This window comes from Coturnix japonica, chromosome 1, assembly GCF_054131305.1.
Source record: "Coturnix japonica strain WE chromosome 1, WE-NBRP24, whole genome shotgun sequence".
NCBI classification, from domain to species: domain Eukaryota; kingdom Metazoa; phylum Chordata; class Aves; order Galliformes; family Phasianidae; genus Coturnix; species Coturnix japonica.
This window is the reverse complement of record NC_140663.1, coordinates 110,535,166-110,561,292: the sequence shown is the minus strand read 5'-3', so window position 1 is coordinate 110,561,292 and position 26,127 is coordinate 110,535,166. Positions and strand designations below refer to the sequence as shown.

The 26,127-nt window shown below is 42.4% G+C and overlaps 2 protein-coding genes across 20 annotated transcripts in view; one reads left to right on the top strand and one right to left on the bottom strand.

Annotated features, from left to right (window-relative positions):
- The window catches only part of CDKL5 (cyclin dependent kinase like 5), a 108,245-nt gene extending 95,631 nt beyond the window's left edge, over positions 1-12,614 (top strand). For 10 of the 19 annotated variants that reach the window (XM_015886105.3, XM_015886096.3, XM_015886065.3 and 7 more), the window contains 4 exons: positions 1,003-1,105; positions 3,654-3,776; positions 4,858-4,977; positions 5,416-6,705. In XM_015886105.3, the coding sequence (XP_015741591.2) occupies positions 1,003-1,105; positions 3,654-3,776; positions 4,858-4,977; positions 5,416-5,799 (730 nt within the window). In that variant the 3' untranslated portion in view covers positions 5,800-6,705. Of the gene's footprint in view, positions 1-1,002; positions 1,106-3,653; positions 3,777-4,857; positions 4,978-5,415 lie in introns of all 19 variants that reach the window. The other 9 variants (XR_014940275.1, XR_014940288.1, XR_014940285.1 and 6 more) reach the window with 4 other exon arrangements.
- A 1,510-nt stretch (positions 12,615-14,124) lies between these two features.
- Positions 14,125-24,730, bottom strand: RS1 (retinoschisin 1). The gene is made up of 6 exons (XM_015886121.3): positions 24,609-24,730; positions 17,431-17,456; positions 16,558-16,663; positions 15,107-15,248; positions 14,654-14,849; positions 14,125-14,412 (listed from the first exon to the last, which is right to left on the bottom strand). The coding sequence occupies exons 1-6, from the start codon at positions 24,658-24,660 to the stop codon at positions 14,260-14,262; spliced, it is 675 nt and encodes a 224-aa protein (XP_015741607.1). The 5' UTR covers positions 24,661-24,730; the 3' UTR covers positions 14,125-14,259.
- Positions 24,731-26,127: the final 1,397 nt, after the last annotated feature.

The following is a 26,127-nucleotide window of genomic DNA, read 5'->3' as shown; positions in this document are numbered from 1 at the left end:
TTGAGTACTCTGTAATTTCTTCCTGGATAACTACCTGCACGCCGCAACCAAGAAAACCAGAAATGCTGGAGTTTGTGTTTTTTAACATACTAAAGACTTGGAAATCTCTGACTCTTTTAATGCAGGCTGTTCTTTCTACCTCTGTGAAACTTCCCCCTGCCATTTCCAGTTTTCATAATACTTTAAAGGGCGCTAGAACTGCATTCAGCTCTGACTCACCACTGTCCTACATAAGCCATCTTTTTACTCTATATCAGGACTTGACATACATAGTTTGCTGCATATGCTTTAAGTAAGTAACATGCCATTTATCAGCTGTGGATAATTCATCTGTAAACAAGACCTCAGGTGGAAATAAATAAAATTGCAACTTCAGGCAAGTCAACTGTTCCACTTTGGGGTCATCTCTTTTTGCCAGCACTGTCTCACCCATGCATAACAAAATAACTGAAGTATTTAAGTTGAAATGGGCAGCAATAGATCCCCAGACTTCCTTGATGATAAATTTGGAACCGTGTCAGCAAAGGTCAGGAATTTTGATTGAAAATGCTTTCTGCCTGGCAAACTTTGCAACTCCTGGCTCTCTAGCAGGCAGTGGATAAACTGGATCGGTGCTTTTATACTTCCTCATCTTTTCTATGTTCTCTAAGTTATGATTTCAATTTTTAGAAAAGACCTTTGGTGTAAATACTTTGGTTGGAATATTAAATTCTGGCTTAAAAGAAAATGAAATAGAAATGCATGCTTGCCTTTCCCCTAAATAACTATTCAGTGGTTTGAGCTAGTAATTTTACCCTGACACTGTGTTCTTCCTGTTCCATTTAATAAGGTTATCTATCCATTATTTGTACAGTAACCCTTGAACCAATGAATGCTAAAATACTAAGAATCTTAGTGCTTTAACTGTTAATTTTCATTCTTTGGCTTAAGGTCTCGTTATTATGCAGAAATTGCAAAGCATCGAAATAAAATCTATCTTACGATACCTTATCTCATGTCTAGGAAAAGTCCTGAAAATCTTAACAGTCACTCTGAACAGCTTAAGGAGAAAGAAAAGCAAGGTTTTTTCAGGGCAATAAAAAAGAAAAAGAAGAAATCTCAAACCGTAAGTATACAATTATTTATGAAAGAAAATATATCAGTTTTAAATGGCGCTATTTTAATATGCTAGGCCAGTACAGTACGTTTCTAGTATTTGTGGTCATACCTGCGTGTATGTATTTGTTTTTACTTTATTTTCTGTTTTCTCTATATGACAGTCAGATACATGTGCTATATATGTCCTTGTATTCATTCAGATACTTCAACATCCAATTTAGGTGCAGCTTTTAAGCAGGTGTTGCAACAGATTCTTTTGCAGGATATGGTGATGCCGTTCAAAGAGCAGAAATGCATTACTGTCCTCAGAGCTTGAAAAACTTCAGGCTCCCATTAGGAAGATCAAACAGCTGTAAAAGAGAATTCTTGAGGACCTTTTTCATGGCTGAAAACATCTCTGGTTACAAGCCAAGGCAGATTTATACATATCCTTACTCCTATTTCTTCTCATTCTTAAGGAGAGGGAAAGAAAGAAAGGGGGAGAGAGAGAAGGTTTACATATGGAGGGGAAACTGCAATGTCTAGTTAGAACTGGTGTTCAGGAAGACACATACAATTCCTGAATTGAGAGAGTGATAAAACTCTTGCATCCTCAGCTACAAACCTGCTGACATCAACTTGATCCAAAAAACTAACTCTCGTTTCTACTTACAGTTGATTACAAGGCAGTCTCAAGGGGCAGCCTGTGCATGCCATGATATGCACAAGTGTCTGGCTCACTGTTTGTTAGTTGAGGAAGTCTACCTAACAAACATTGAGATGTTCCTTAGGATCTTCCAGTGCAAATGAAAATCAATAACTTCAGTTCAACAGCAAGTTTGACTTCAGTAGTAAAACCTTCTACACCCATAGTAAAAGCTCTTGGCAACTATGTGAATGTTTTCTATGAATTCATGTTAAAAAATCTAACATAGAGCTTGTGACTATCTGAGTTTTTGGTTTTTGTTTCTGAAGTTTATAATTCTTACACATTCCTAGAAGTGTCTCATTCTGTCTATATACTCTGATAAAAACTTGCTGCAGCAAGTAACAAAGTAGGCCAGAGAACAGTCATAATGGGAAGCATGCCGTAGAGTTTAAGAGGGTGCTAATATCACATTCACTAGTTATTATTTACTTCTGATATTCTTTGGAAAGTCTCATTTTGCTTGTGATTATCATAGGAGTCACAAAAATGACTGAAATTGAATTAAAGGTATCTTAATAACACCATTCTCAAAATTCCTGATAGCTCAGAACTGATATGATTTGTTGACATGTCATTGTTCAGAGTTGTTCCCATTAACCATTCTGACTAGAATGAACCATTCTCCAGCTGCAGTTCTCCATGGGATTAATAATCATTATTGTCTGCCATGGGAACTCTTTGCAATATTGTTTCTGCAGAGCTGCTCTTATTCATTCTTCTTTTATCTTGTTGGGAGTCATTTAGTAATGTAGCATTGAAGTTTGCTAGAATCACAGGGTTGTTTTTTAACAAACATTTTAATATCTATGAATGCTGTGTATGGTGTCAACATGCCCTTCTTTAGGCAAAATCAGACTTTGACACGTATGGTGAGCAATGGGGCTGAAGAAATTACATCCTTTGGAAACAAACAGAAGCAAATGAGCATTTTTTCTACTGATGCTTTAATTCCTTTTTAATTTACTGCACTGCAAACAGGAAATTCTTCTGACCATAGGGTTTCTAAAGAAGCTATGCTATTTAGTGTCTTTATCTTTTGTTAACATATATTACCTAGAAGATGAGAAGCTTGTTTGAAGCCCTTCTCTTCTGGTGATGCACCCATTATTCTATTTAGTCGTATGAGTATTAGACTGTACTGTAGAGTTTAATTTTGGTAGGTAAAATAATGCTTGTTTGTACCTCAGCTGGGGAGAAATGTTGTTCATAATTTTAATTCTTGATAGTTTATTATTATCATTATTATTATTAATAATTCCATTTACTGCTATGCTCTTTGACTGTGTTAGGGAAGTAAAGCTGAAACAGGCAGTGCTCTTGCAGTTGTACATCAAGTTGGTGGAGTCGTGTTTTGGTCAGAACTGAAATAATTAATCTTGGAGCCATAGCCCTTATTAAAAGCTAGAAGTAGAACACTTGTATTTTTTCCAGAGGTAATTATTGACTGCTCTTGCTAAAACTGATTGCTAATATTATAAGTATATCTTTGATATTTTACCTGTATAAAAATAAGAAGTGTCATATAATTGTAGATCCTTATCATAGGAGTTCCAAAACTCAGTAAAGTCAACAAGACATGCCTGCAGTTTTCAAAAGGCTTTGAGATGCACTCTGCAATGCTCATGGGAAATGAATATAAGAATATGTGTACTGATCTCTTTTTCCATGCTTTATATGCACTGAGCTCCTTGAATTTATTCCATGCACTTTTCTTTATTGAATCATTATATTTTCCTGAAGCAGATTATACATAGGGTTGATACTTGGTACCATTGGAACTACAAAGTAAAGTAATGAATTTATATGGTAAGGACAGGTCTCTTGCGTTGAAATACTATGCATTTAGATTTTGTATCTTATATTACAGACAGACTCAACCAGCGGGGAGAATCCAAGCATCAAGAAATCCCTCTTTCCTCTTTTTAATTCAAAGAATAATTTAAAGCATAGTTCTTCTTTGAAAAAGCTTCCTGTAGTCACACTACCCATGGTATTAATTTTTAAGTACAGTAGCTCTGCAAAATGCTCCAGTAAACTTGTTTTACTGACTACAGCAGCATGTGTTTTATTTTCATGGGGTCACTTTCTCTTCATGCCAGTTAAGTATCTTGGGCCAGTTCGATAAATTGAAGTAAAATTGGCAGTTCTGTTGCAGTAGACTGTGTCTGAAGACAAATGGTTTTTGACTATCTGATATACTGAAAGTGCAGTGTATGTCGCTCCAGAGAAACTGCGTATGTCTGAAACTAAAAATATTCTGTCCACTTCAATCAGGAAAAAAAATTCACTCGGTTTGGTTCATAGTTATATTGAAAATGCATTTTCTGTGTCAGCTGCTCCATTATACATGAATTTAATTAAATATTAATATTAACAGATTATCTGAAATACCAATTCTAGCTCATATTTTTAGTGCATTTGTGTTTGTCCTGATTGTTCACGTTAAAAAGACAGCTTCCATTTAAAAATATGTCCAACTGAGTTGTTCTTTTTGTCCTTTTTTTTTGCTTAAAACTCTTGAAGTCTCTATGTTAGCCATAAATTCTCTTGAATTTGTGTTTTGTTTTCTTAGGGTTGTTGAGTTTTTCAGTTTGTTCTTTGGTTTAGGATATCTGTGGAGGAGCAGAAAGATGGGAAAAGGAGAAGCTCTTGTTTTGTGATGGCAAAGTCAGGCAGACGCCACTTCAGACATGATTTTGATCTGCCTCACTCAGAAACAAATTTATAGAACTGATCCATGGTCTTAACTGCAGTGCGGAATGCTTTTACATGAAGATGAGGCTCAAAAATTTATTTATTTTTGGTTGATTTTTTTGGGGAGCCCTGTTTAACTGCTCTCTCTTACAACAAATAACACTAACAGCATGTGAATGCTTTACGGGCTAAGGGTGTAGCAAATCTGCATGACCTCTGCAGCCACTTATTCTTACTGTGGGGGAAATACTGAAAGGAGATTGCAATTCTGCTGCAGTAATCAGCTTTACTTGCATTATGTAATTAACTGGGGAAAAATGATTTACAAATATTCTGTAGAATATATTGAGAGAGCAGTATCTAATGTTTTGTTGCAGATGCCTGGTACTGATGGTCAGGATCTCCTGGCGTTACAGAAAGCCATTCATTCTTCTAATCACCAGAGCAGCAGGCAGAAGGATTGGCATCCCGAGAAGATGACAGAAATCCAGCCTCATGTGAGTGGCATTATCACTTCCCTGTATTCGAACATCTGAGGTACCTCGAGAACTTTTGTGTACTCAGGCTTACCCTGGCACTTGTTACCCATTTCAGTAGCCCTGCGTGTCCCTTTTCCTTCCACCTGCTCACCAGCTAAAGAAGCTGTGAGGGTTAAGAGCTGCTGGCAAACAAGATATCTGACTGCTGATTTCTGCCAGCCTGTCAGTGCAGATAGTTACTTGGGTTTGAACCACAATGAGAAAATATTTTTCTCAAGTGTGTTTTCTCAGCTTGGAAGGAAATATGCCACGTGAGTACATATTAAAAGTGAAAAAGTCCTGTGAAGTTCAAGGATTTCTTTCATTATTTAAGATGTGACGGCTTTGTTATAGGAAGTCTGGTGCGATACAATAACAAGAGAGCAGAAGGTCAAGCGCTTTCCCCATGTCTTTCAGAGCCAGCCATTAAAATCTCTGCGAAAGCTATTGCACCTCTCTTCAAATCATTCTGTCCCTGCCGAGCCTCGCTTCCAACCCTTACCAAGTCAGCCGGCCAAACCTGCTTTTTCTGAAGTGCGAATTCACCCCATGAGTCAAAGCTCCAGCAGCAGCAGCAGCAACACACGGCAAGAGCCGCAGCCAAAGAGCCGGCCAACGCTGCAGATCCCGAGCCAGCTGGAGCCCACCTGGCACGTCTCCCCTGTCAACAGGAGCGCCAGCGATGGGCCCCCCTACTCCGAGCAGCCGCCTTCCAAGAGTGGACAGAACGGGCACACATATAACCGAACAAACCGGTCACGGATGCCAAATCTGAATGATCTAAAAGAGACAGCCTTGTAATTGCTCCAGAAGATAGGCCAGTTCACGTGGAGGTCAACGTAGGGGAGCGGTGGTAGTTCTGGTGATGGTAAGACTGTACTTTCAGCTTTATAAAGGTGTGCAATATGTACATGTGGAGCCACGCTGTTTGGCGCCACATTGAGAGTCAGGGATTATACAGTAAAATGAGTTGAATTAGGAATTACTGGTCATCAGAAATGTCACTGGACGAGAGGCAGAGTGTGCCATTCAGGGAGAAAAATGTATTGCCATTTTCTCTCATTTACATTCCAGCTTAGTGCACATCTCTGTTGGAAAGCTGGGAGATTTCTGGTATGTGTTGGCACTTAGAAGGGTGAAAACATTCATGTGCAGACCTATGCCCTTACTACATTTTTTGCTGCCTAGTTAAAAACAGTGGGTTTTATGTGATAAAAGTGTATCCCCATTAAGGGTTTAAAGTTAAATCGTATGTCTTAAATTTGTTTTTTAAACTTCCATATTTGATAGGATTTGTAATATTTATTTATGATGACCTAATATCGTACTGTTATAATCATATCTTTTATGTTATAATGTAAAGTTATTTGGAGCTGTTTGAAACATTGTGAAGCAGTGCAACAGCTACAGTAGTTTCTATAAAAAAACTAACGGTAACATTTATATATTGCATCAGGAGTATTTTATTCTATATATAAATATATATATAAATGGGAAATAACTGTCTGTTTTTTAAATATACTCATTTAAAAGAAAAGTATTGTTATGACACTATCTGCCATATTTTTATACATTTGTGATATAAAGTGCAGTATTATACTTCTAATAAAAGGAAGTTGAATGTCGATATAAATGTGACTGTAACAGTATGAATCTTGCTCAGCTACAAGAGCCCAGCATTAAAGGAATTACTGGTAACAAACAAAAGACATCGTTCAATTCCGAGCGTTATAATGGGCTGTTTTGTTGGAGGTATTGGCTAAATGTAAGAGACTGCAGAACTGTACAATAATCTAAGTGTGGTATGTTCTCCCCTGTATCCCTAGCTTTCCTAATAATACTAATGAGATTTCTGCATCTGCATCGAGAGACCAGAGCCCCAGGACGACTTGTGTTGGTTTCTTGTCTTTTTTTTCCTCTAAAGAGATAAAGTGCCCCATGACTACAAGCTAAAGCAGGTGCTGTTCCACTTAATAGTAGGGGTGAAAACCAAAGAAACATAGCATGAATTGCAAGTGAAATGCCACACTTTCACATTTGATGCATAGCATGGCACTGCAGATCATGGTATGAGCTTTTTATGCATACGTGTATTTTACATCTTGTTAGCAGTCTATTAACTACTAAGATAAACACTGTATTTAAATTAAAAGTACTCTTGCACTTTTTTATTATATTTCAGGATGTATTTTAAAGCTCCACATCTGATATTTGGATGTTGAGGGAGAAGGTTGCCGTGCAGCTTAATTTCTCCCTAGATCTTACTGTCCTGATATTCCCACGCTCAGTTCAGTGACCAGTCTAAGCAAAACAATAGATCTTGGGTTCCTATACGGCGTTGTCAAAACTGCCTTTGCATTGGTGAAGATCAAGTGTAGCAAATATATGACCTGATTCCTCTATTGCTACGGGCAAAATAAACTAAAGTTGAGTCACTAGGAGTTAAAAGAATTATGCTGGTCTAAACTTTTGTGCAATAAGAGGAGAGTCGGGCCTGTAGTGTCAGAACAATACAATCTTTCCGTTTTAAACGCGTTCATTCAACTCCCTCATTACTCCGCAGCATAGTCCACTCTCTATATTGTGTCCTCATAAGACACGTGTACCTGCAAATGTGTTGTCTGTTCCAAAAAGAGATTAACCTGAATGTAAACTTGATGATTTAGCCATAGATATTAACAGAAGTAGCCAGACAGTAAGAGCTGAACTACTTTGATACCATGCAAATTGGACATGATGGTCGGTACCTCTTGAATCATACCAAAGTTCTAACAATAACTAATTTGGCACCACCACTTTAAAATCTTTCTTATAGAGTACAGTATGAAGGGATGGTACATCAGGTTTGTCCAGGGCAAGAAGTAAGTCTACTAAGAGAATTTACAAAATAATATGATTTCTTTGTCAATTGCCTGCAAGAAATGTGTGTGTGATTTTCTATAGATATTTATGGTATATACTATATTTATATATGCTGTAGTATATAAATAATGTATTTATGTATCATATATAAATACAGTAGATATGAAAGGATACTCAGATTCTGATAAGTTCAGTGGGCATCCAGGAAAGACACTGCGATATTTACTGGTCTTTGCAATCAAGGGAATGGCGTTGTATTGTAGAAGTCTCTTGGATTCCCCAGTTCATCACAGCCAGTTCACTCCTGTTGTCTGCTTTGAAATGAGCTGATGCCACTGAAATCCCTCACGAGAGCGTTGCCTAAGAGTGGGGCTCTAAGCAGTACAACACGAATGCCTCGGAGTGAGCGTTCATACCAAGCCCTTCTGTACCTTATGGATATATTTCCTTTTGCCTCTACAAGAATTTTATATTGATAGTAAGAGCTTCATGCCGCAGATGATTGTACTGGGCTGTCCATGGCTATTCTGTTTTCTACCAACGAAAAATGTTTCCCAAGGGTTGGTTGGTTCTTTTTTTTTTCCCTCCCCTCAGTACCCACTGAGTTGAATCAGGGTAATCTCTGACTGTACATAGAGCTGTTTAAAGTAGTTAGCAAAGCTTCAAGAGTGACCTAAAGAATGTTCAAGTGTTTGGTGGCCCATATTTACAAAACGCTGTGTCTACTTTTGTACTGCTTATTCTTCTCGACAAACCACAACAGAATTTAAGTTCAATACCAAACTGTGTTGAACATACGTAGTATTTTCTTTGTTCTGTTAGGAAGACCTTACAGCAGATGAACCAGCTGGTGCTGAGGTAAATTGTGCGTTTTTAATCTGGTCTAACTTCCGAATATTTAGAATAACACTAAAGCAATTCTGCTGAAGCTTCCAAAGGAGTCTTATTATATGGCTGTGATTTGCTGCCTCAATAAAGGAGAAGAGAATTACAGAGCAGACAATTTTATAAGCGTGAGCTTTCCTCCTCACTGGTCTTGTGTTACGTGTTCTATAGATTTACGTACTATAAATAATATTAGTTAAACTGTGTTTTATTCCTTGGCAAACTGCTTTGCCTTATTATGGCATCATTAATGATGTGAACAGTAAAGAAACTAAGTTTCAGAAGTGAATCACAGTCATTTTGTAGAACTCGAGCTGCCAAAACTCGTCTATAATGTTTTACTATAGTTCTTGTTAACTGACATGAAGCACCTTAAGCTCATCTTAATTGAAACTGTGTGAAATGATGTGAATAAGCTGTCCTTTTAAACTGCCGTGAAAATGCATTAACCTAAAGCAACATGTGTTGTTAACAGACTTGACCACAGAGAGCAGTCCCTTAGGGCTGTTTAACGCTTTTTATTCTGTTATCGCAGTCTAAGATCCATAGCTCCTCTGAGAGGCTGCCAGCAACAGGCGCCAGGCCAAGTTCATGTCAAGAAGTCAGTAATCCCAGATCTGGCCCAGTCTTTCTGAAACATTCTCTGTCCCACAGCACTTGGGACTGATACCAAGCCTTCCTTTCTGATACCAAACCAGTCCCACTTAAATGGATGGGTCCTGATGCCACTCTGTGTACGGGTGCTGGTTCTCTTAAACCAGTGTTAAAGCAGGCCACAAACTTCCAAACTTAGAATACGCTCTCACATCATCTTCAGGCTTGTTGCCTTTCTGCTACACTAGCTCGTGTCTGGGAGCCAAGCTGAGAGCTCTGTCCAGCAGTAGGGTCCTGCGATAGGCCTTCAGTCAGTGCTTGTTACTGCAATCAGGTCTCCTAAAAGATGAATCTTAACGGTGTAAAAAGGCCACACACCAACCTTTGTTCACCCAGAACAAGCTGTATGTTCTTCACAGTTCAGTGCTGTGGTTCCTCGTAATGAAGGGAACTCTGAAAGCAATGCTGACATCTACTTAGCTAAGACAGAAAACAGGTGCTTTTGAGGGGAGCTTTGAGCTAGAAGCGCAGAGGGGTTTTTGTTCTTGTTTTGGGGTTGTTCATTTTTGTTTTGTTGTTGTTGTAGTAGTGTAACATGCTTCAAAAATATCTGCATGCACTTCTGTTTGTGCTGAAAACTGCCAGAGTAGAACTGGGAGTAATATTTGAATCTCATACAAGGATAGCCATATATTATAAACTGCAAATTGTGGGGTGGCAATGAATGTTTCTTTTATCCATTCCAGCTGTCATGCACAACATGGTTATTAATGGGATTATGTCATAAACCACATGTTTAGGCTGTTGTTCACGTACGTAGGCCCACCATTTGAAATAGGATTAGGAGTGTCACAGAAGATGCTTGGAAAGGTGATGTGCCCTATTAAACTGTTTTTTAAATGACCTTTAAATCAGGACAGTAAGAACAGGTGCCTTCCCCCACACAGCTTCCCCCAGTGGTGTCATGATGTTAACCATTCATTAACGGGGTTTGTAGTAAATCAGGAGAAAAGCCATTTAACTTCTGGCCTTTGTTAAAAAGGGAACAATTTGAGTAAACCCTTTTAATACAACACAGCTTGGAAGTTCTAGCTGTTGGCTCATTTCTGAGTCAAACAAACAGCACCATGGTTGCTTCAGGCTCACCTGGCTTGTACACACCACGTGGTTCAGATGTACTGAAGCAGAAGTTCTCTCACTCCGCAATCATGAAGCAAAGTCAATGGTAGTTAAGCAAAGCAAATTAAATTTTATAGGAGATCCTCTTTTAATTTGAAGGTAAATCCTGTCATAGGTCATCTGTTGTCTCAGCAGTCTTTCGTTATAGATACTGCATGAGACAGGATAGGTTCCATGTGAAGTTGATTTGCTCCAAGTTATGCTGGGATGCTTATTTATTACCCAGAGTATCACTGTATGCAGCCAGCTGCTTGGAGAAAAAGTTGGCTTTCTTGCCAATCTAAGCAGAAGATGCACAGAACTGTGAGAGGAAGAGCCCTCTATACATTGATGCTGTTGTACCAGCAAGTCAAATTATTTCTCAGGCTCTTTTTAGAATGTAGCCTGTAAAGGTGACTCTTAAAATGTGGCTCAAGAGTCTGAACCTGGAATGTATGACTAAGGCTAAGAGTGACTCTACACATCTCGTCTTCTCTACAAGTCAATCTACCTCCTCTCTTGCAGAATGTGGTTGGGGTTTTGTTTGTTTATTCTGAGTTTATTACTGACTCTAAATTTTGAAGAAGTGTATAAAAAGATTCTTCCTCTAGGTACTGTTAGCAACCAAGTAATACCATTTTGATGGGCCTTCATCCAATACACTTCTAAAACCTCCAAGCCATCTCAGCTCTCCTAGAATCCTGACACCATCCTCTGCACTGCTTTGCAGTCTTCCCTTGCTCTTCCCCACGTGGTTCTCAAATATTGCAGTTGCCTTGTTCTTTGTTGTTTCTCTAGTGCAGTTTATCAGGGAGTTAGAGGCCTTATCTACTACTCCACCCTGTTTGCTGTTTTATTCAAACAGCTATCCTTAGACTTGCTCAGGAGTTTCTTCACTTTTTGTTTTCCATTTCATCTGGGTGAGATACCGTACCTCATTGTGCCCCACCAAAACAGACTGCCTTCCCAGGCTTTCTGTTCCACCGGGTCTCTGTTTTCACAGGGCATCGTTTCTCTGGGTCCATTCTGAGAAATGCAAGGTGGCATCTTAATTGTACAGGTGTAGAAATGCTTTGTAGAGTAACTGCTTTTGTAGAGCTTTCCATGAGCAAAGTAACAGCATGTTCATATCGCGAGATGGAGGATGTTATTCAAGTTTCCTGTAGCTTACCAACCTCTTGGCATAAATTCTTGACTTGTAAATCCAATGGCAGAGCTTTTAACTGTTTAGTAAAGCAAAACCTTAGGTGTAGTTAACTGTCTCGGCTTCCCTTTTCTTGCTTTGTTGTTTGTTTTTTTTTCCAGCTAGTGCACATCTTAGACTACTGAGGGATATGTCTGCTCAAAGAGAGCAACATCTCTGCGTATGTGGTTTGTAAGGAGCAATGAGCTAAAACCTTCCACGAAACCGTCATTTGTTGGAAATTCTACACAGGGTTTTTTTAAGCCCGCTTAATCTGGTGAGGACTTCCAGGACTGCTCACATCTCCACTGTGAAATACTGAATTCATTTCATTTGGTAGAAAGAAGGAAGAACTAAGTTAGGAAGAACGGGGTCTTTTCTTTCACGATCACTATTCCAGAAATACCCGACTGGGGAGGCGGCTTTCGAAACTCCTACATTTATGGTTACGGTTCCCCAATACTTCTAACAGCTACCAGAAACCCGAAGCGCACAGATTGTCAGATCTACCATGATTTCTGTTGTGGAAGGAATGTGCTGTGGTGGTGTTCATCTTTTTAATCCTGGGATACAAATTGGTTTTAAATTGTGCTGAATATTTAAAGATGACTTCATGCAAGTTAATAAACCCATTTGTAAAATGTTTGTATACAACCCTTTGTATCATGTTGTTGGTACACCTTACCGAATTATTATTATTTTTTTTTCTTTTATTGGGCATGTATTCCATTCTTAACTTCTGTACAATTTATATCGTTGCTGTAAATATTCTAAAAGAGTTAAAAAAAAAAAATAAGAAGAAAGAAAAAAAAAATCCTGTGGTAACCTTAACAATGAAGCATGAAAATGGTTAATTTTTACTGAGCACAATGTATTTTTGAATGGGCCTTCCAAAATATGTCTTTAATAAAAATGCAGATTTTGCACTAGAAAATTGGCACGGCTCGATGGCTGCTCTCATTCTCTCCACGCTGCTTACAGAGCCTTCCTGGTGCCCCTGGATGGGGCAGAGCTGTAACAGAGCTTCTCTGCCCACGTCCTGATGCGCTCCCTGTTTGAGAAGCTGCACAGCTTCAAAAAACTTGAAATATTTGGCTCCCAATCCCTCACCCCTTGGGTAACTGGTTTGACTTCATGAGTAAAAGCTCTGCAGTTTTGTAATGGTGTTTTGGCGGCTTTCATAATGCCCTCAGTTGCACCCTTCTTCAATATGCTGTGTTTATGCAGAAGTGGAAGTCAAGCACACTTCTAAAAGCATTTTAGGACCACTTAATTAATTAAGCCTCTCAGCGCCCCGCTTTTTAGATAAGAGGCAGAGGTTAAGTGAATTTCCAAAGGTCGATTAGCAGGCGAGCGGCACAGCTTGGCTGAGAGCAGAAACGTCTGCTTTAGAGCATTAAAAAGTCAGCAGCAGGCCCTTCCCCATCCAGGCTGGGAGGTGAGGTGCAGGCGAAGGACATGGTGAGGAAGGACACAAACAAACTGTGAAGTTCAGTATGTGCCAGTTAGTTCCACCTATTTGTCACTGTATGTTTCAGTCTGGAAAAGGAGTCGTTTGAAGCTGGGTGCAGGGAGTGACAGCACAGACTCTTGTGTCCTGGGAAGTCTTTCCTTCCTCTATGTCTTATATCCAAATACATTATCAGTCGTGAGATGCTAAATAAATTATCTTGGTATATAAGGGCACGTGGTCCATCCACTTAGACTGTGGATGAAGCTTGAAAGCTCAAAGAAATTATTCAGGAGCACTCCTGCTAAGAACGTGTGCCCCTCATTTATGGATAGGCAAAACTCACTCTGTGGATGAAAGCATGAGTGCAACAGTGATGTAGCAGTAAGTATTTCAGCAGATAGCATCTCACAGACTTCATAGTTAGGACAGTGAAGCACAAGTTTTCAGACTGCCACATGCCCCAAATTCCTTGTGAGATGTTGGTTACCCTCAAAATCTACCTGAGCAATATGTCAAAGGAGAGAAGCAATGGATGGCTGGAAGACCCAACCTTGCACTGCTGACATGGGTTTGCTTTGCATTTGTTGCAGGAAAGGAAAATCCCAGAGAGCTGGGAAAAACTCCAGTCAGGGCAAAGGCAGAACTTGTGCTCACCCCCAAAAACACCATGGCTCCTGCCCCAGCCCTTGGGCCCCCTCTGCTGAAGGCTGAGCCCACACCTGCACGTGCACAGCACCCACTGGGGACTAGGCCATGGAGGGTGAGGCTGTCATAGAAATTGGAGCACAAGTCCACGTCCCATGCTCACAGCATGTTGTAATGATATCTAGCACACAGGATCAGCATTGTGTCCCTAGTCTAGCACCCAGGATGAGAAGCATTGTTATCTCACAGTCTGAAGCCATAGTAACAAACCACCCCAGTTTTGCTGGTGTGTGTCTCCTCAGAAACAGTAAGCTGTTGGAATAGGGTTTAGCCATATCACCAGGTGTCATGTAAAGCAGTGTTTTATTCAAGAAAGCCCTTCTGTTTATAGGGTGGGCAGGATGGTGGCCGCATCACGCATCAGCAGTGAGATGGGATGGCCATACAGGCACACACCTGCACATCTCTACCCAGCGGGCACTCAGCCACATTTGCCCAGGCACTCGAGGAGCTCCATGCGGATGGCAATGCGCACGTGCCAGCCCAGCGGGATGAGGCGGATGAAACGGGCCACGATGGGCGGCCGCAGCAGGTTCTGCACTGAGGATGACCGGTCTGAGTTGCCATAGAAAACCTGCCAAGAGAGACAAAGGCAGACACAGTTTCAGGGGCTGATCAGCATTGCATTCACTGTCACCATGGCAGCATGATGGCCATGGGGCTGGACACCTGTGTGCCATGGGTAAGCACCAGGCCCCATCCACTCTGCTTTTCACACAGGCTCCCCTCCCTTAGGCCGCCTCCCCCAAGACTTTTACATCATCCAATGCAACCTTGAAACCACTACTGTAAGACAAAGCACAAGATCAACGCACCCGGTTGTTCCCGGTCTGGTCCTTGTAGTAAACCCAGTTGAGGTTCTCATCAGTGCGGTACTGCACGCTGTACTTGGTCATCCACTCATCAGCATCACAGCGCCCTTGTGTGAGGATCCCTGAGATCACCTTCACCTCCTTCAGGTCAATCTGCAGCCACTGCCCATTGTCCTGGTACTTGGAGAGCCAGGCACACCTGGGGGGACACCACAGCCCCTCTGTACCCTAAGCCACCACCCAGGCCACCCTGCTGCCCTACACTGCCAGGGGGCCTGGCCCCCATAGAATTATAAAATTATAAAATCATTAAGTTTGGAAAATACATTTAAGATCACCTAGTCCAACCACCAACCCATCACCGCTGTGCCCATTAATCCATGCCCCTCAGTGCTTTATCTACCCCATGCCCTCCCACAGAGTCCCAACAGCCTCAGGGGGTATTTTCAGACTCACCCAAAGCCTTGGCCATTGAGACGGGCCTTATTGGCTGTCCATGAGGAGTACCAGCCTGTGTACTGCTCGGGGTTGGAGCAGCTGATCTGGTCAGGGGTGACAGCGCCAGACTCAAAGCCGAGGGGCTTGTGGTAGGGGCATTCTGCAGGGCAAGATAAAAACATGCTACCATTAGTGACACGAGCTGCTCTGCCTTCTGGTTGCCTTTGTCCTAATCTGTTGTCAATACTCTCTGTGGTTTCCTTGTGCTCTACCCCCAGCAGGATGCTGGGGATGCTCTTAAGCCCCAACCACAACCCCTGCAGTAATTTGCTGTCCAGGGGACTTGGCATCTAAATTTCTCATCCTTACATATGGCTATTCCTAAGTCGTTGCTGCTCATGATGCTTGTGGGAAAAGGTTTTATTTGCATGTTGTAGTCTCCAAGTCTCCCTTTTCTTGCAAGCAGAAGCAAATGGATCCATGCTGGATCTATAGTCCTGGATCCCGCCTCCAGGTTGTCCTCAGGGAATGTCTGGCATCACTTTTTTTGCCTCATCTCCTTCGGCTCCTCTCATGTTCTATCGTGATTTACAGCTGTGCCTACACAGCAGAATTGCTGAGCAGACAGACCACTGTAATGCATTATGGTTACAAATAGGTTGTACGTGCAGGGTACCAAAGTGCACCCGGAGCACGGTGTGGCCACTGCCTCCTCCAGCCACCGCCCCTTGGTTTGTGCCATGCCTGAGCACACCAGTGGGATGGTCGATGTCTCATCAGCAAATTCCACCAGGTCAGAATCCTATACATCAATATCTCATTAACATATCTTGTTCAGTCAGTGCCACATTAATGTATTTCCCCCCCAAGAACCATGCAGCTGTTGCCCTGCCTTCCTCCAGGCATGGAAACACCAAGTCCAATAATGACAGCCAGTAGCAGCTGCTTGAAACCCCTGCACCCACAGCACACACTTTCTACACATTTATATGATGTCCCTTCAAGTACTAAAAGGCAATGACGTCTCTCCAGAGCCTTCTCCAGCTGGAACAAGTCCAATTCCCTCAGCCCCTCTCCTTAGGGGATGTGCTCCTCTAGACCCGCTCCCTGTCCTTATTGTGGCTGGAGCCCCAACCTGCTTATGTGTCTCCCTTTGTGTAAGAAAACACTTCTGCAGAGCAGCTGAGGTGGCCCCACATGTTTACTACTGGGCAGGCTTATCTCGAAGGCAGCGTAGTTTTACTTTTAGCATCACTAATCCACAGCTCACACAAGTATAATGAATTTAGCAGGTCACCTGGCACCCAGGGCCATGCTGCTCACACAGACCCCTTCCATGGGCACAGCTCCACCAGCCCCAGTGTTTGGAGCAGACACCACTGCAACACCTTCACTGCAGTGCAGGGTGCAATGAGGGGAGCTGCTGAGAACCATAATGCAGACATCGCTGAAATAGAGTGACCTGTTACCTGGCATGCACTCCAAGCTGTTAGTTCCACTGGACCACACCGAATTAGGACCTCCCTGGCAATTGCATTTGCAAGCCTTGCTGTGCCACAGCTCCAGTCTCTCATCCTAATGGGAAAATTAAAACAAAAATCAACTTAGTAATCGATGATAGCGACACAAAGCTAAGTGCCAGTCCAGATGCCTGGACATGAGTGTGATCTGATAGATTGACATCCACAGAGAAATGAAAGGTGTCTGCATCTAAATTTTGCAGCCTTCTTGGCTGCTCTTGAGCCACAGTGTCACTGCAGAGTCCACAGCCCCAAAGCCACCCAAGTGAGCATTAGGGGTCACCTCCTGGCTCAGCCATGCTGGATCCAGCCTGGTCCTCCTGCACACAGAGGTGAAGGCTGCACCACACAGCGTATTTCTGGGGGGATTTGCACAAGATGTGGCTGTCCTACAGCCGTGCTGGGACCTCTGATATGCCATAGGGTGTTATGTCCTCATAATCCTGCATCAGGAGTTACCACACCAGGATCCCCTCAGAAGGACATCATGTTGTGAGTGCTGACTGAAGGCTGTTGTTGGAGTGAGGCTGAAGAGAATCCCCAGCGCAAACAGCTGCTCCTCAATGCTCTGTCTATGACACTCAGGTGACTTTCATGGGTACACATGCAGATTCACTCTGGTGGTGCATGAAGAAGGCATAAGGGGAATTTTAAAATACAAAGACTTAAAAGTTGCTTCCGCTGAGGGGACCAGCACTCTGAAACCCATAGCAAACTCAGGGCAGGAATGGTCCCTCACCCATCCCACCCTCTCCCAGAGGTGTCAGGCACTTTCTGTTTCTCCTACTGCCTACAGGAGCAGAGCCAGCTGTAAGGACTCACCTCACCAGGTGACAGGGCCAGCACAGCTGCGGGCAGCGGGCATGGAGGGAAGAAGAGAGAGATTTCAGATGTGATAGTATCAGGAAATGCAATAAATATTTACTCCTGAGCTTGATTCAAATAAAGGGAAAAGGTAGCATCTCCGGTCTGATTGCCAGGGGAAAACAAGAGGGCATCAGCTGTGGGCAGGAGCAGGATGCTGATAGGCCCATATCATTGCTACTCTGCCACTGGGCCTTCTTTGTGATGACTTTGATGTTTCCTTTTTACAATCTGAGATGTCTGAAACATCCTGAGGAGAAGCTCATGTCATTTTCAGTCTCTGCTTTCCAACTGATGTTGCCTCCATTCGTTTTTGCCATCTTCCTGCCCTACAGTTTTCCTTTCCCATTTTGCTTGTAAAAATAAAGAGCTGTTGACAGGTGAAATCACAGCCTACAGCCATCGCAGATCACTGGTGGTTTCAGAGGAGATACAGCTCCCCTCGAGGTGGCAATCATGAGAAGGTTCCTCTGGGCGACATGGGGGATAACAAAATATAAATAGTTCTTCCCAATCAATCTTACATACAAAACACCCTTTCCTTCCTTTCTTTTTTTTTTTTTTTTTAGAGAAAGCACTGTGGCTGAAGAGGAAGCAGTGCTATTTTTGTAACACCTGACCTGGTTTATCTTCGGCCTGTCCCTGAGCAGTGATATTTTACAAGCCCTATCCTTACTGAAAGAGCTCTCCTACCTCCCCACAAAGCTCAAAGCAGGCTGTTTTAATAGCACCTAAACAGGGACAACAGTGCCCAGACAACTGGGAAATTAGAATAATCTTTAAAGTTCCCATGACTGCTGATAAATCATCAATACGAGTCAAACGTCAGCCCTCACGTTTCCAACGGATACAGTCAACTATGGCCACTAAAGGCTGAGCTATGGAGCAAGTAAAATCTTGCACACGAAAACAGCAGTCTGCAAACTGTGATGTTGCGAATAGGAAAAGTGGATTTTATATTTTTCTTATCAAATGAATTAGGCTCTGAATTATTCACTGAAATCTAGTTATGATTTATTCATTCACACAGTAACTTTGCTGAGCCTAGGAAGGTCCAACTAATGCTGGCAATTTACATCTTGCATTTACACAGCAAGTTTCATCTCAAAAGATTCACAAACGCTGCGCAATTATAATCAGCTGAAATATAAACTGTACACAAAGCTCTGTTTATGACTGAAATGCGGCTTCTCCCAAGCTCTGACAGTGAGCCTGAATGTATCAAGGCCCTGAAAGAAAGACCACAGCAAGGAACAAAATGATAAAGAAATACTTAAAAACATCTTATGAACACAGAGATGGTCTCCCTCACTTCAGTTTCCCAAACAAGCATTTCTGGCTTCTGGGACATTCAGTGTTAACCCAAGGCATCTGCCCTGGATGAAGAAGTTAACATCAGTCTCTGATGAAAAGGTGTAGCAGTTAATGCTCCTCGTCATCAGATTGATATGATAGCGGCTGGGACTTTATCATGTATCAAAACAGTACTGATAACAGCAGTGCAGCACATTTCCTGCCTCCTTGATGCTCTGTTTAACTGCACTGGCTGACAGAGGGCTGTTGCTTTCGGTAGGCAGCGAGCCCTTAGGCAAACTTCCCAAGTCCCTGATTTGAGAGTCAAAACCAAACTCTGACCCCTCATTGATGGTCACTGCTGGAAACCCAACAGCTGTAAGTGAAACAACAACAAAAGGAGCCATTTTCAGGGTGAATGGTGGGACCTATTCAACCAACCCAGAGTATGGCAAAAACTTTGCCATCCTGAGCCAAAATGAGTTAACTGCAAAAGGCAGCATCCTGCAAGTAGCTTGGCCATTGGGGTGCTGGGCTTTGGGCAGTGGTGGCTATGGATGGACCAAGCTTCCCACAGCATCCCCCTGATGTCCACTGATGTTGAGAAAGGAGAGAAAGCAATGCCCTTGCCTGCAGTTGGCTGGAAAAAGCAGTAATTGATATATTGGTGTGTTTACAGCTGTGATGGGCCCTGTCCTACAAAGGAAATGAAGAGGAAAGCAAGCTGCCAATAGTTTCAAAATGTGATGGTGGGCATGCTTTTATAGTGAGCATGTTTGCCTTCAAGGAAGGTTACAAAGATAATTGGTAATTGTAGGTCAGACAGAACAAATTGCTGCAGTTCATGGAAGAGTCATGAGTCTGCACCGCTGCCGCAGGCTGTTTTAAAAGTACAGGACTGAAAAAAAACAACATGAAAACAGAAAGAGTCCTATTTACAGCTCCTGAAGAACATTGAGCAAGCCATTGGTTTGTTGAAATGAAGCATAATTTGTGTGTATTTGTGAGAGACAGAGAGTTATGCCTTGCCTCTCCCCTGTCCTCCAACCCACCAGGCTGTGAGAGACCTCCAACACGTGGCTGGGCACAAATGCTGTTTCTAAGCACTGGATTTGGGGGTGGTGGAATGGGGAGGAAGTGGGAGTCCAAGACTGAAGGTGGGGCAAAACAGCAGCTACATGAGCTTCTGGTGTGGGAAGAGTGGAGGAGGAGACAAGCAACAGCAAGGGTGTTCATGTGGGGGGCAATGGACACTGCAAAGTGTGGGAAAGGTTTCTTTGGCTCCCCTTCTTCCCATAGATCTTTGGAGTCAAGGTTTTCTCTGAACACTGAGGCTGGAAACAATAAACTTGAAGTCCAGAAAGAGCAGGCAGGAGCGCAACAAGGCGCCATGCAATGGAATAGTGGCATTTAGCAACAGGAGCAGATAACTGCAGGTGTCAGAAAACCTCTGGTTATTGAGATTATTGTCTGAACATGAGAAAGAAAGGAGGAAGGTAAGTGCAGCCAGAAGGAAAGATGGCAAAACTGAGGGATTTCAGGAGGTCACCTCTGAGACATCATGTTGGACATCCTGAACATTGAGCCATGATGACAAGTCCTGTTTAGAGTGGCTAGAATTAACGGTGAGTGTGTGAGCATGAGAAGGCGTGATGTAAGGTGAAATGGAGAATTAAAGCATAGGGTAAACATCAGTCACTTGATTTACCAGAGTAAGCTGGTAAGTTTCCTGGTCATGGAAAATGTTATCGACTGTTCATTGACTTTACAATTTAGGTGGCCTAGATCTTCAGCTGGAAAAAAAAAACAAAACATCAGCTCTTGTTTGTGCAAGCAGCCTCTGCATTTAGCAGGGATCAGAGAGAGGAGCAGTATTGTTTTCCCTCTGCTTCTCCTAGAGCAGAGCACCACCTGCATGTCCCCAGTGTGGCTGTTCCCTTGCAATGAGTGCGGCATTGCACAGGAGGAAGGAAAACATTTTAAAACAGGGGGGGGATGTGACTGGCCCTGGAAAAACCATCTCAGGAATGAAAAAGGGCAGTGAGTGATTTTAACACGTTTTTGGAAAGGCTGTGCATTTCAGCTCCCTGTTTGCCATTGGTACCAACAGAGCAGCCATTAGGTGAGGGTTATGTAAGCAATGCAGGCGGCCAAGACATGCTGCCATCCAGTGCAATGAGCAACTTGATTTCCAGGGAGTAGGAAGCCTCCTTCTAAGAGAACAAAGCCTGGAAAGGGACATGATGGTGGGGGCACTTTTTTATTGCACCTTTATTTCAGTGATGTTTAATCCGGCTTCCCTTTTTCTTCATCTGTTTTGTGTTCCACTTACTACATGCCAGTATTTATCTGGAATTTATAGAAGCCGTATTGAAATAACGACAGTTATACCTATTTAATTCAAAGTCATTTCTCTTTTATATCCGCTGTCTCCTCGGTGCTTCTACAAATCATTTATATTTTGAAAATACGTGGGGAAAAAAAAAAGGAGGAAAAATCAACCTTTGCCTCTCCTCTCCAGAACATCAATTATCTTTTTTCTTTTCTTTCCTAAAGTGTTCCCTTGAGAATTTCTGGCCTTTTCTGATCTTACTGACACATTTGTTCCTTCCCACTCAGAGCTCTGCAGTACGCTGCCTGCACAGTAATTTTAGTGATTTTGTTAGATGTACCGCTAGTGCCAAAGGGTGGCACTAAAGATGTTATTTACTGCGATCTGAAGGCGGGGTTGGGCCTTTAGTTGTTGGGTGGTTGTTTTTTTTTGTTTTTTTTTTCAAAGCTGCAAAAAATAGAGAAGGAGAAAAAAAAAATAAAAATCCCTTCCTTCTAACTGTTGAGACGTTCTCCTTCCCTGACGCATGACAAGCAGGGATGGAGAGACATGGTGCTGGTACGTCACATTGATGTGCTGCAAGCATGTTCATGACAGCCCCCAGATCTGAGTGCTGGTGCAGAATCGTGATGCCTCATCTGCTGCCGTTGCTGCTGCTGCTGCTTTGCGGGGTTCCCAGCAAGCAGAAGCCCAGCAAAGCACGGCAGAAGGATGCTCCCCTAAGCTGCAGCTCTGCAGGAGGGAATCGCTAAGGAGCTTACACTGTCATCAGAGCAGCCGGCTCAGGGCTGACCCACCAGTTCTTCCCCATGGTAGAAGAGGAGGGGGCCTGAAGGGACCTGGGCAAAGCAGCCCACTGAGAAGGTAGAAGAGGATGCTTGGGCCACGTAAAACACAAGTAGGTTTTTTTTAAAAAGGCAGTAACTGAAGAAAGAAAGAAAGAAATACCAAAATAGCGATGCCTGGAAAGTGATCCTGCAAGTGATTTTTTCACTGCAGGCTCTCTGAAAATATCCTGTTGTGTGGGTGTCTATTAACAGCAAGCTGTGCCTGGGCTTCAGAGCAAGGTGTGAGCTTGTTCCAAGGGCTAATTGTAGTTATGCCGCCCATCGGGAAGAATGTGCAATTTGAGTAAAAACAGCCTTCCAAGAAGATCAGCCACCAAATGAAGGACAGCACAGAGATCAGGTACAAAGGCAATGCACAAGTATTTGCTGGTAGATCAAAACGAAGACCTATGAATTAGGTTGGTTTAGGTTGGATATTAGGATATAAGTTTAGGTTGGATATTAGGAAGGACTTCTTTACAGAAAGGGTAGTTAGGTACTGGAATTGGCTCCCCAGGGAGGTGGTTGAATCGCCATCCCTGGTTGTGTTTAAGAGACGTTTGGATGTGGTACTTAGGGATATGATTTAGTGTAGGGTTGTTAGAGTTAGGGTTCTGGTTAGGCTGCGGTTGGACTTGATGATCTTCAAGGTTTTTTCTAACCTGGGTAATTCTATGATTCTATGAATTAGTGCAGGGTACAGCTGAGCATGCCAGGATGAAACAGATTCATGGCCACTTGGAGAACACCTTCCTATCCATTCAGTAGGCCATGGGTGTCCAACCTTTTGGCTTGCTTGTACCACACTGAGTGAAGAGGAATTGTCTTGGGCCGCATGCACAAGGCGTGCTCCTAAAGTAATGCCTCCTATTTCTTCTCATGGAAACTACAGTGATACAAAGAGCATAGTAACACTGTTTGATAGAGCAAAATCTCAGCTACAAAATACTCTTTTTCAACATAGTCACTGATATTAGCTCTGCATTTTTGCCAGTGGTGAATGAGAGCCTGCGTGCTGCACTCGCAACAGTCTGCACCAGTGGAACTGACCCACTGTGGCTGTCACCACTACTGAAATGCACCACCCAGCACCTCACTGTGCTCACATCCACTGGTTGTTCTCCACAAGCGTTCAGCAAGTATCAATAAATATCGATGGGTGCCATTTGTTTCTGCATGGAGAAATTCAATTATGCTTCATCCGCACTCCTATGTCAGAGTGCCATCTGTCACACAGCAGCAAAATGTAATGGGATGTTGGTAGGAAGGTTCAACCTCTACTGCCAAACTACCAACATCTGCCTCTGATGTCATGGGCTGACATCATAAAATGGAAGGAATTACTTTTGAAGCGGCCCTCATAAAATAGATAATATAGTAAATATATATAAGTAACAAAACTTATTTTAATCTATAATATTTTTTATTAAAACAAGGAAAGAATGCAACAACACAAAACTAGTGGGATATGTGACCCTGTCTCTATGAAAGTAATGCATGAACCTGGTTCAGTGGCAGTGGCTGCCATTCTCAATGAGCTCTCAAGGGGTTCCTCAGAGACTTTTGATGAAATGTTACTTCTGCTGTGCTTCATCCTTGAAAACAGTTGTTCACAAATGTAAGCAGTGCCAAAAAGCGATGATGTGAATGAGGCGTGACTGTGAAGCAAGGAATGTTTTTCTCTGGCAAGAATGGTCTTATAAAAGTAAAGAGACGCTGTCAGATTTTTGAGTGGAATGTCTGGTTGCAACTCTGCACACTCCATTTAAAAATATGCTGGTCATTTATTTATGTCACCTGAAAATGGACTTGCAGGCTGTGAGTTGGACATGCGTGAGGTAGCAAAGTAAGTGACAGACACAGAGGAGGACTGAAAATAGACAGAAAAAAAAGAAAAATGGAAAATTCAACATCTGTTGGGGGAGAGCTGATCTGATCTGCCCAATACTATAGTCCCAAATAGACACACCGTGTTGCAGCCACACGCTGATGGTGGTAGATACTGCACAGCACCCAGCAAGAGCAACCCCAGCCTTAAGACATTCAGAGCTTTTCTGTCAGCTGCAAAGAAGTCAGAAGTTCAAACACAACCTGAAAGCTACCAGCATTTGTGCTACAGTGAGGTTAATTAAAATGGAATTAATAAACACTTCCCCTCTTTTTTTTTTTTAATTCTGATTTTTGTTCTTAGAATGCCTTTGAAATTCTTTCCTAGGACAAAATATCTGAAAGAGCCTTTCAGAAAAGCAGATCTGTCCCAGCAATGTCTTGCTGCTAAAGAAAATGAGTGGCTTTTGATTAACCAATAGTTTTGATTAATGAAGGACCGCTCTTTCATATTCTACTGTACCTCCTTTCTCAAATCAGCATTATTATTTACTCACTGGCTCAGCTGCACCACAATTTTCTGTGTAAATTCATATTTTGACAAATTACATGCCAATCTTTTTACACTGCAATTACTTTGCGAAGCAGAGTTGTACTACTGAATATTCATAGAGCTGTAAGAACGCTGCTCACTCATGTACGTAAATTACACATCTCCTGCCCAATTTTTCCTTTCTCTGATTGTTTTGCTTCCACAAAGAGCTCCCTCTGTACCCCACAGCCCAAAGGAGGTTGGATGAAACAAGAAATACAAAGGGGGACATCTGAAAGCACGTCTCTAGAGGCAAAGTGCATACCTTTGTACCAGAAAAGAAGAGACAGCAGGACGCTCCCCATCTTGATCCACATCTTTTCCTTCCTCTTTCAGGAATAGCTCCTTAGCCTGCTGCTCTGCTTTCTGGGAAGGCATGAGATTATCTTAAGCTTCGCCTAAGCACATTACGCTCCACCATTCTCAGGGTTTTATCAAGTAGCATCGAGCCAACTGCATAGTTACGACTGTCAAACTCCATGTGCCATATCTAAAAGGTGGAAAGCACTGTGCTACTGGCACTATGACTGTATTCAGACATATATCCACATGTGGATGTGATACTTAGGAACGTGGGTTAGTGGGCTGTAATGGTGGTAGGTGGATGGTTGGACTAGATAATCTTAGAGATCTTTTCCAATCTTAATGATTATGTGATTCTGTGAACAAGGACATGCCTAACTAGAAACCACATTTACCCATCATACAAAGGCAGAGGATGTGCCTAATGCTTGTAAATCATAGACCATTTTATGCAGTACATATTATCTATTGTATGCAATATGCATTAATTGTCTTCCACCCCAGTTATTTACCTCTGCATCATTGATGCCTGCCCTAATAATCGCTGAGTGTAGAAATCTTCCCTGGCCTTACTATTCTTCCAGTCACCTAATTGCAGGGGGCTGAAAACTGCAATTACTAGATCAAACAGAAATAGCACGTTCTTGCCATTTACTTGCAGAGATGTAAAACTCTGAAACAACAACAACAAGAATAACTTCTCTTTGCTAACAGTTCTACCTATCATATCCTATCACTACACAGTGCTGACAACCCAGCATGAAAGAAAGTTATAAATTTGGTTTAAAAGTGACTGAAAGACTGAAGACTACAGCAGTTTACTGATGATTCCAGCAAATATTTCTCCTGTTCCTCCAGCCTCTGTTAATTATGTGCAATTAGGAATGAGTTTTTAATGGGGGCCTTTGGCAGCTATTGCTTCCTTTGTTTCAGAAGACCTCCGACTGCATGTGCAGGGAGTAGATTAAACCACAGCACAGCTCACGTGGGCTGTGGGTGCACGAAGCTCCATCTACCTTCAGTCTCCTAGTCTGTGTCCATTGGCATCCTGGCTTGTATCAAGAATGGTGTGGTGAGCAGGACTAGGGAAGTCATCCTGCCCCTGTACTCAGCATTGGTGAGGCCTCACCTCAAGTACTATGTTCAGTTTTGGGCACCTCAGTACAGAAAGGACACCGAGGTGCTGGAGCAGGTTGAAAGAAGGGCAACAAGGCTTGTGAAGGGCTTGGAAAATCAGCCCTATGAGGAGAGGCTGAAGGAACACCAGGGCAGCCTTTGTGCAAAAATATGTTGAAAAACCAAGAAACAAAATCAACAGGTAACAGATTTTGTCTCCCTGTCCTTTAGAACTGTCTCTAGTTACATACTGATGAATGGAGCCCATCTCTGAGCAGGGGTGAATGACTGGGCAGCTGTACCCTTTTCAAAGCATGCATTTTTTGAGCTAATTGTTAAAATGCAATGAACTTGTGAAAACAAAG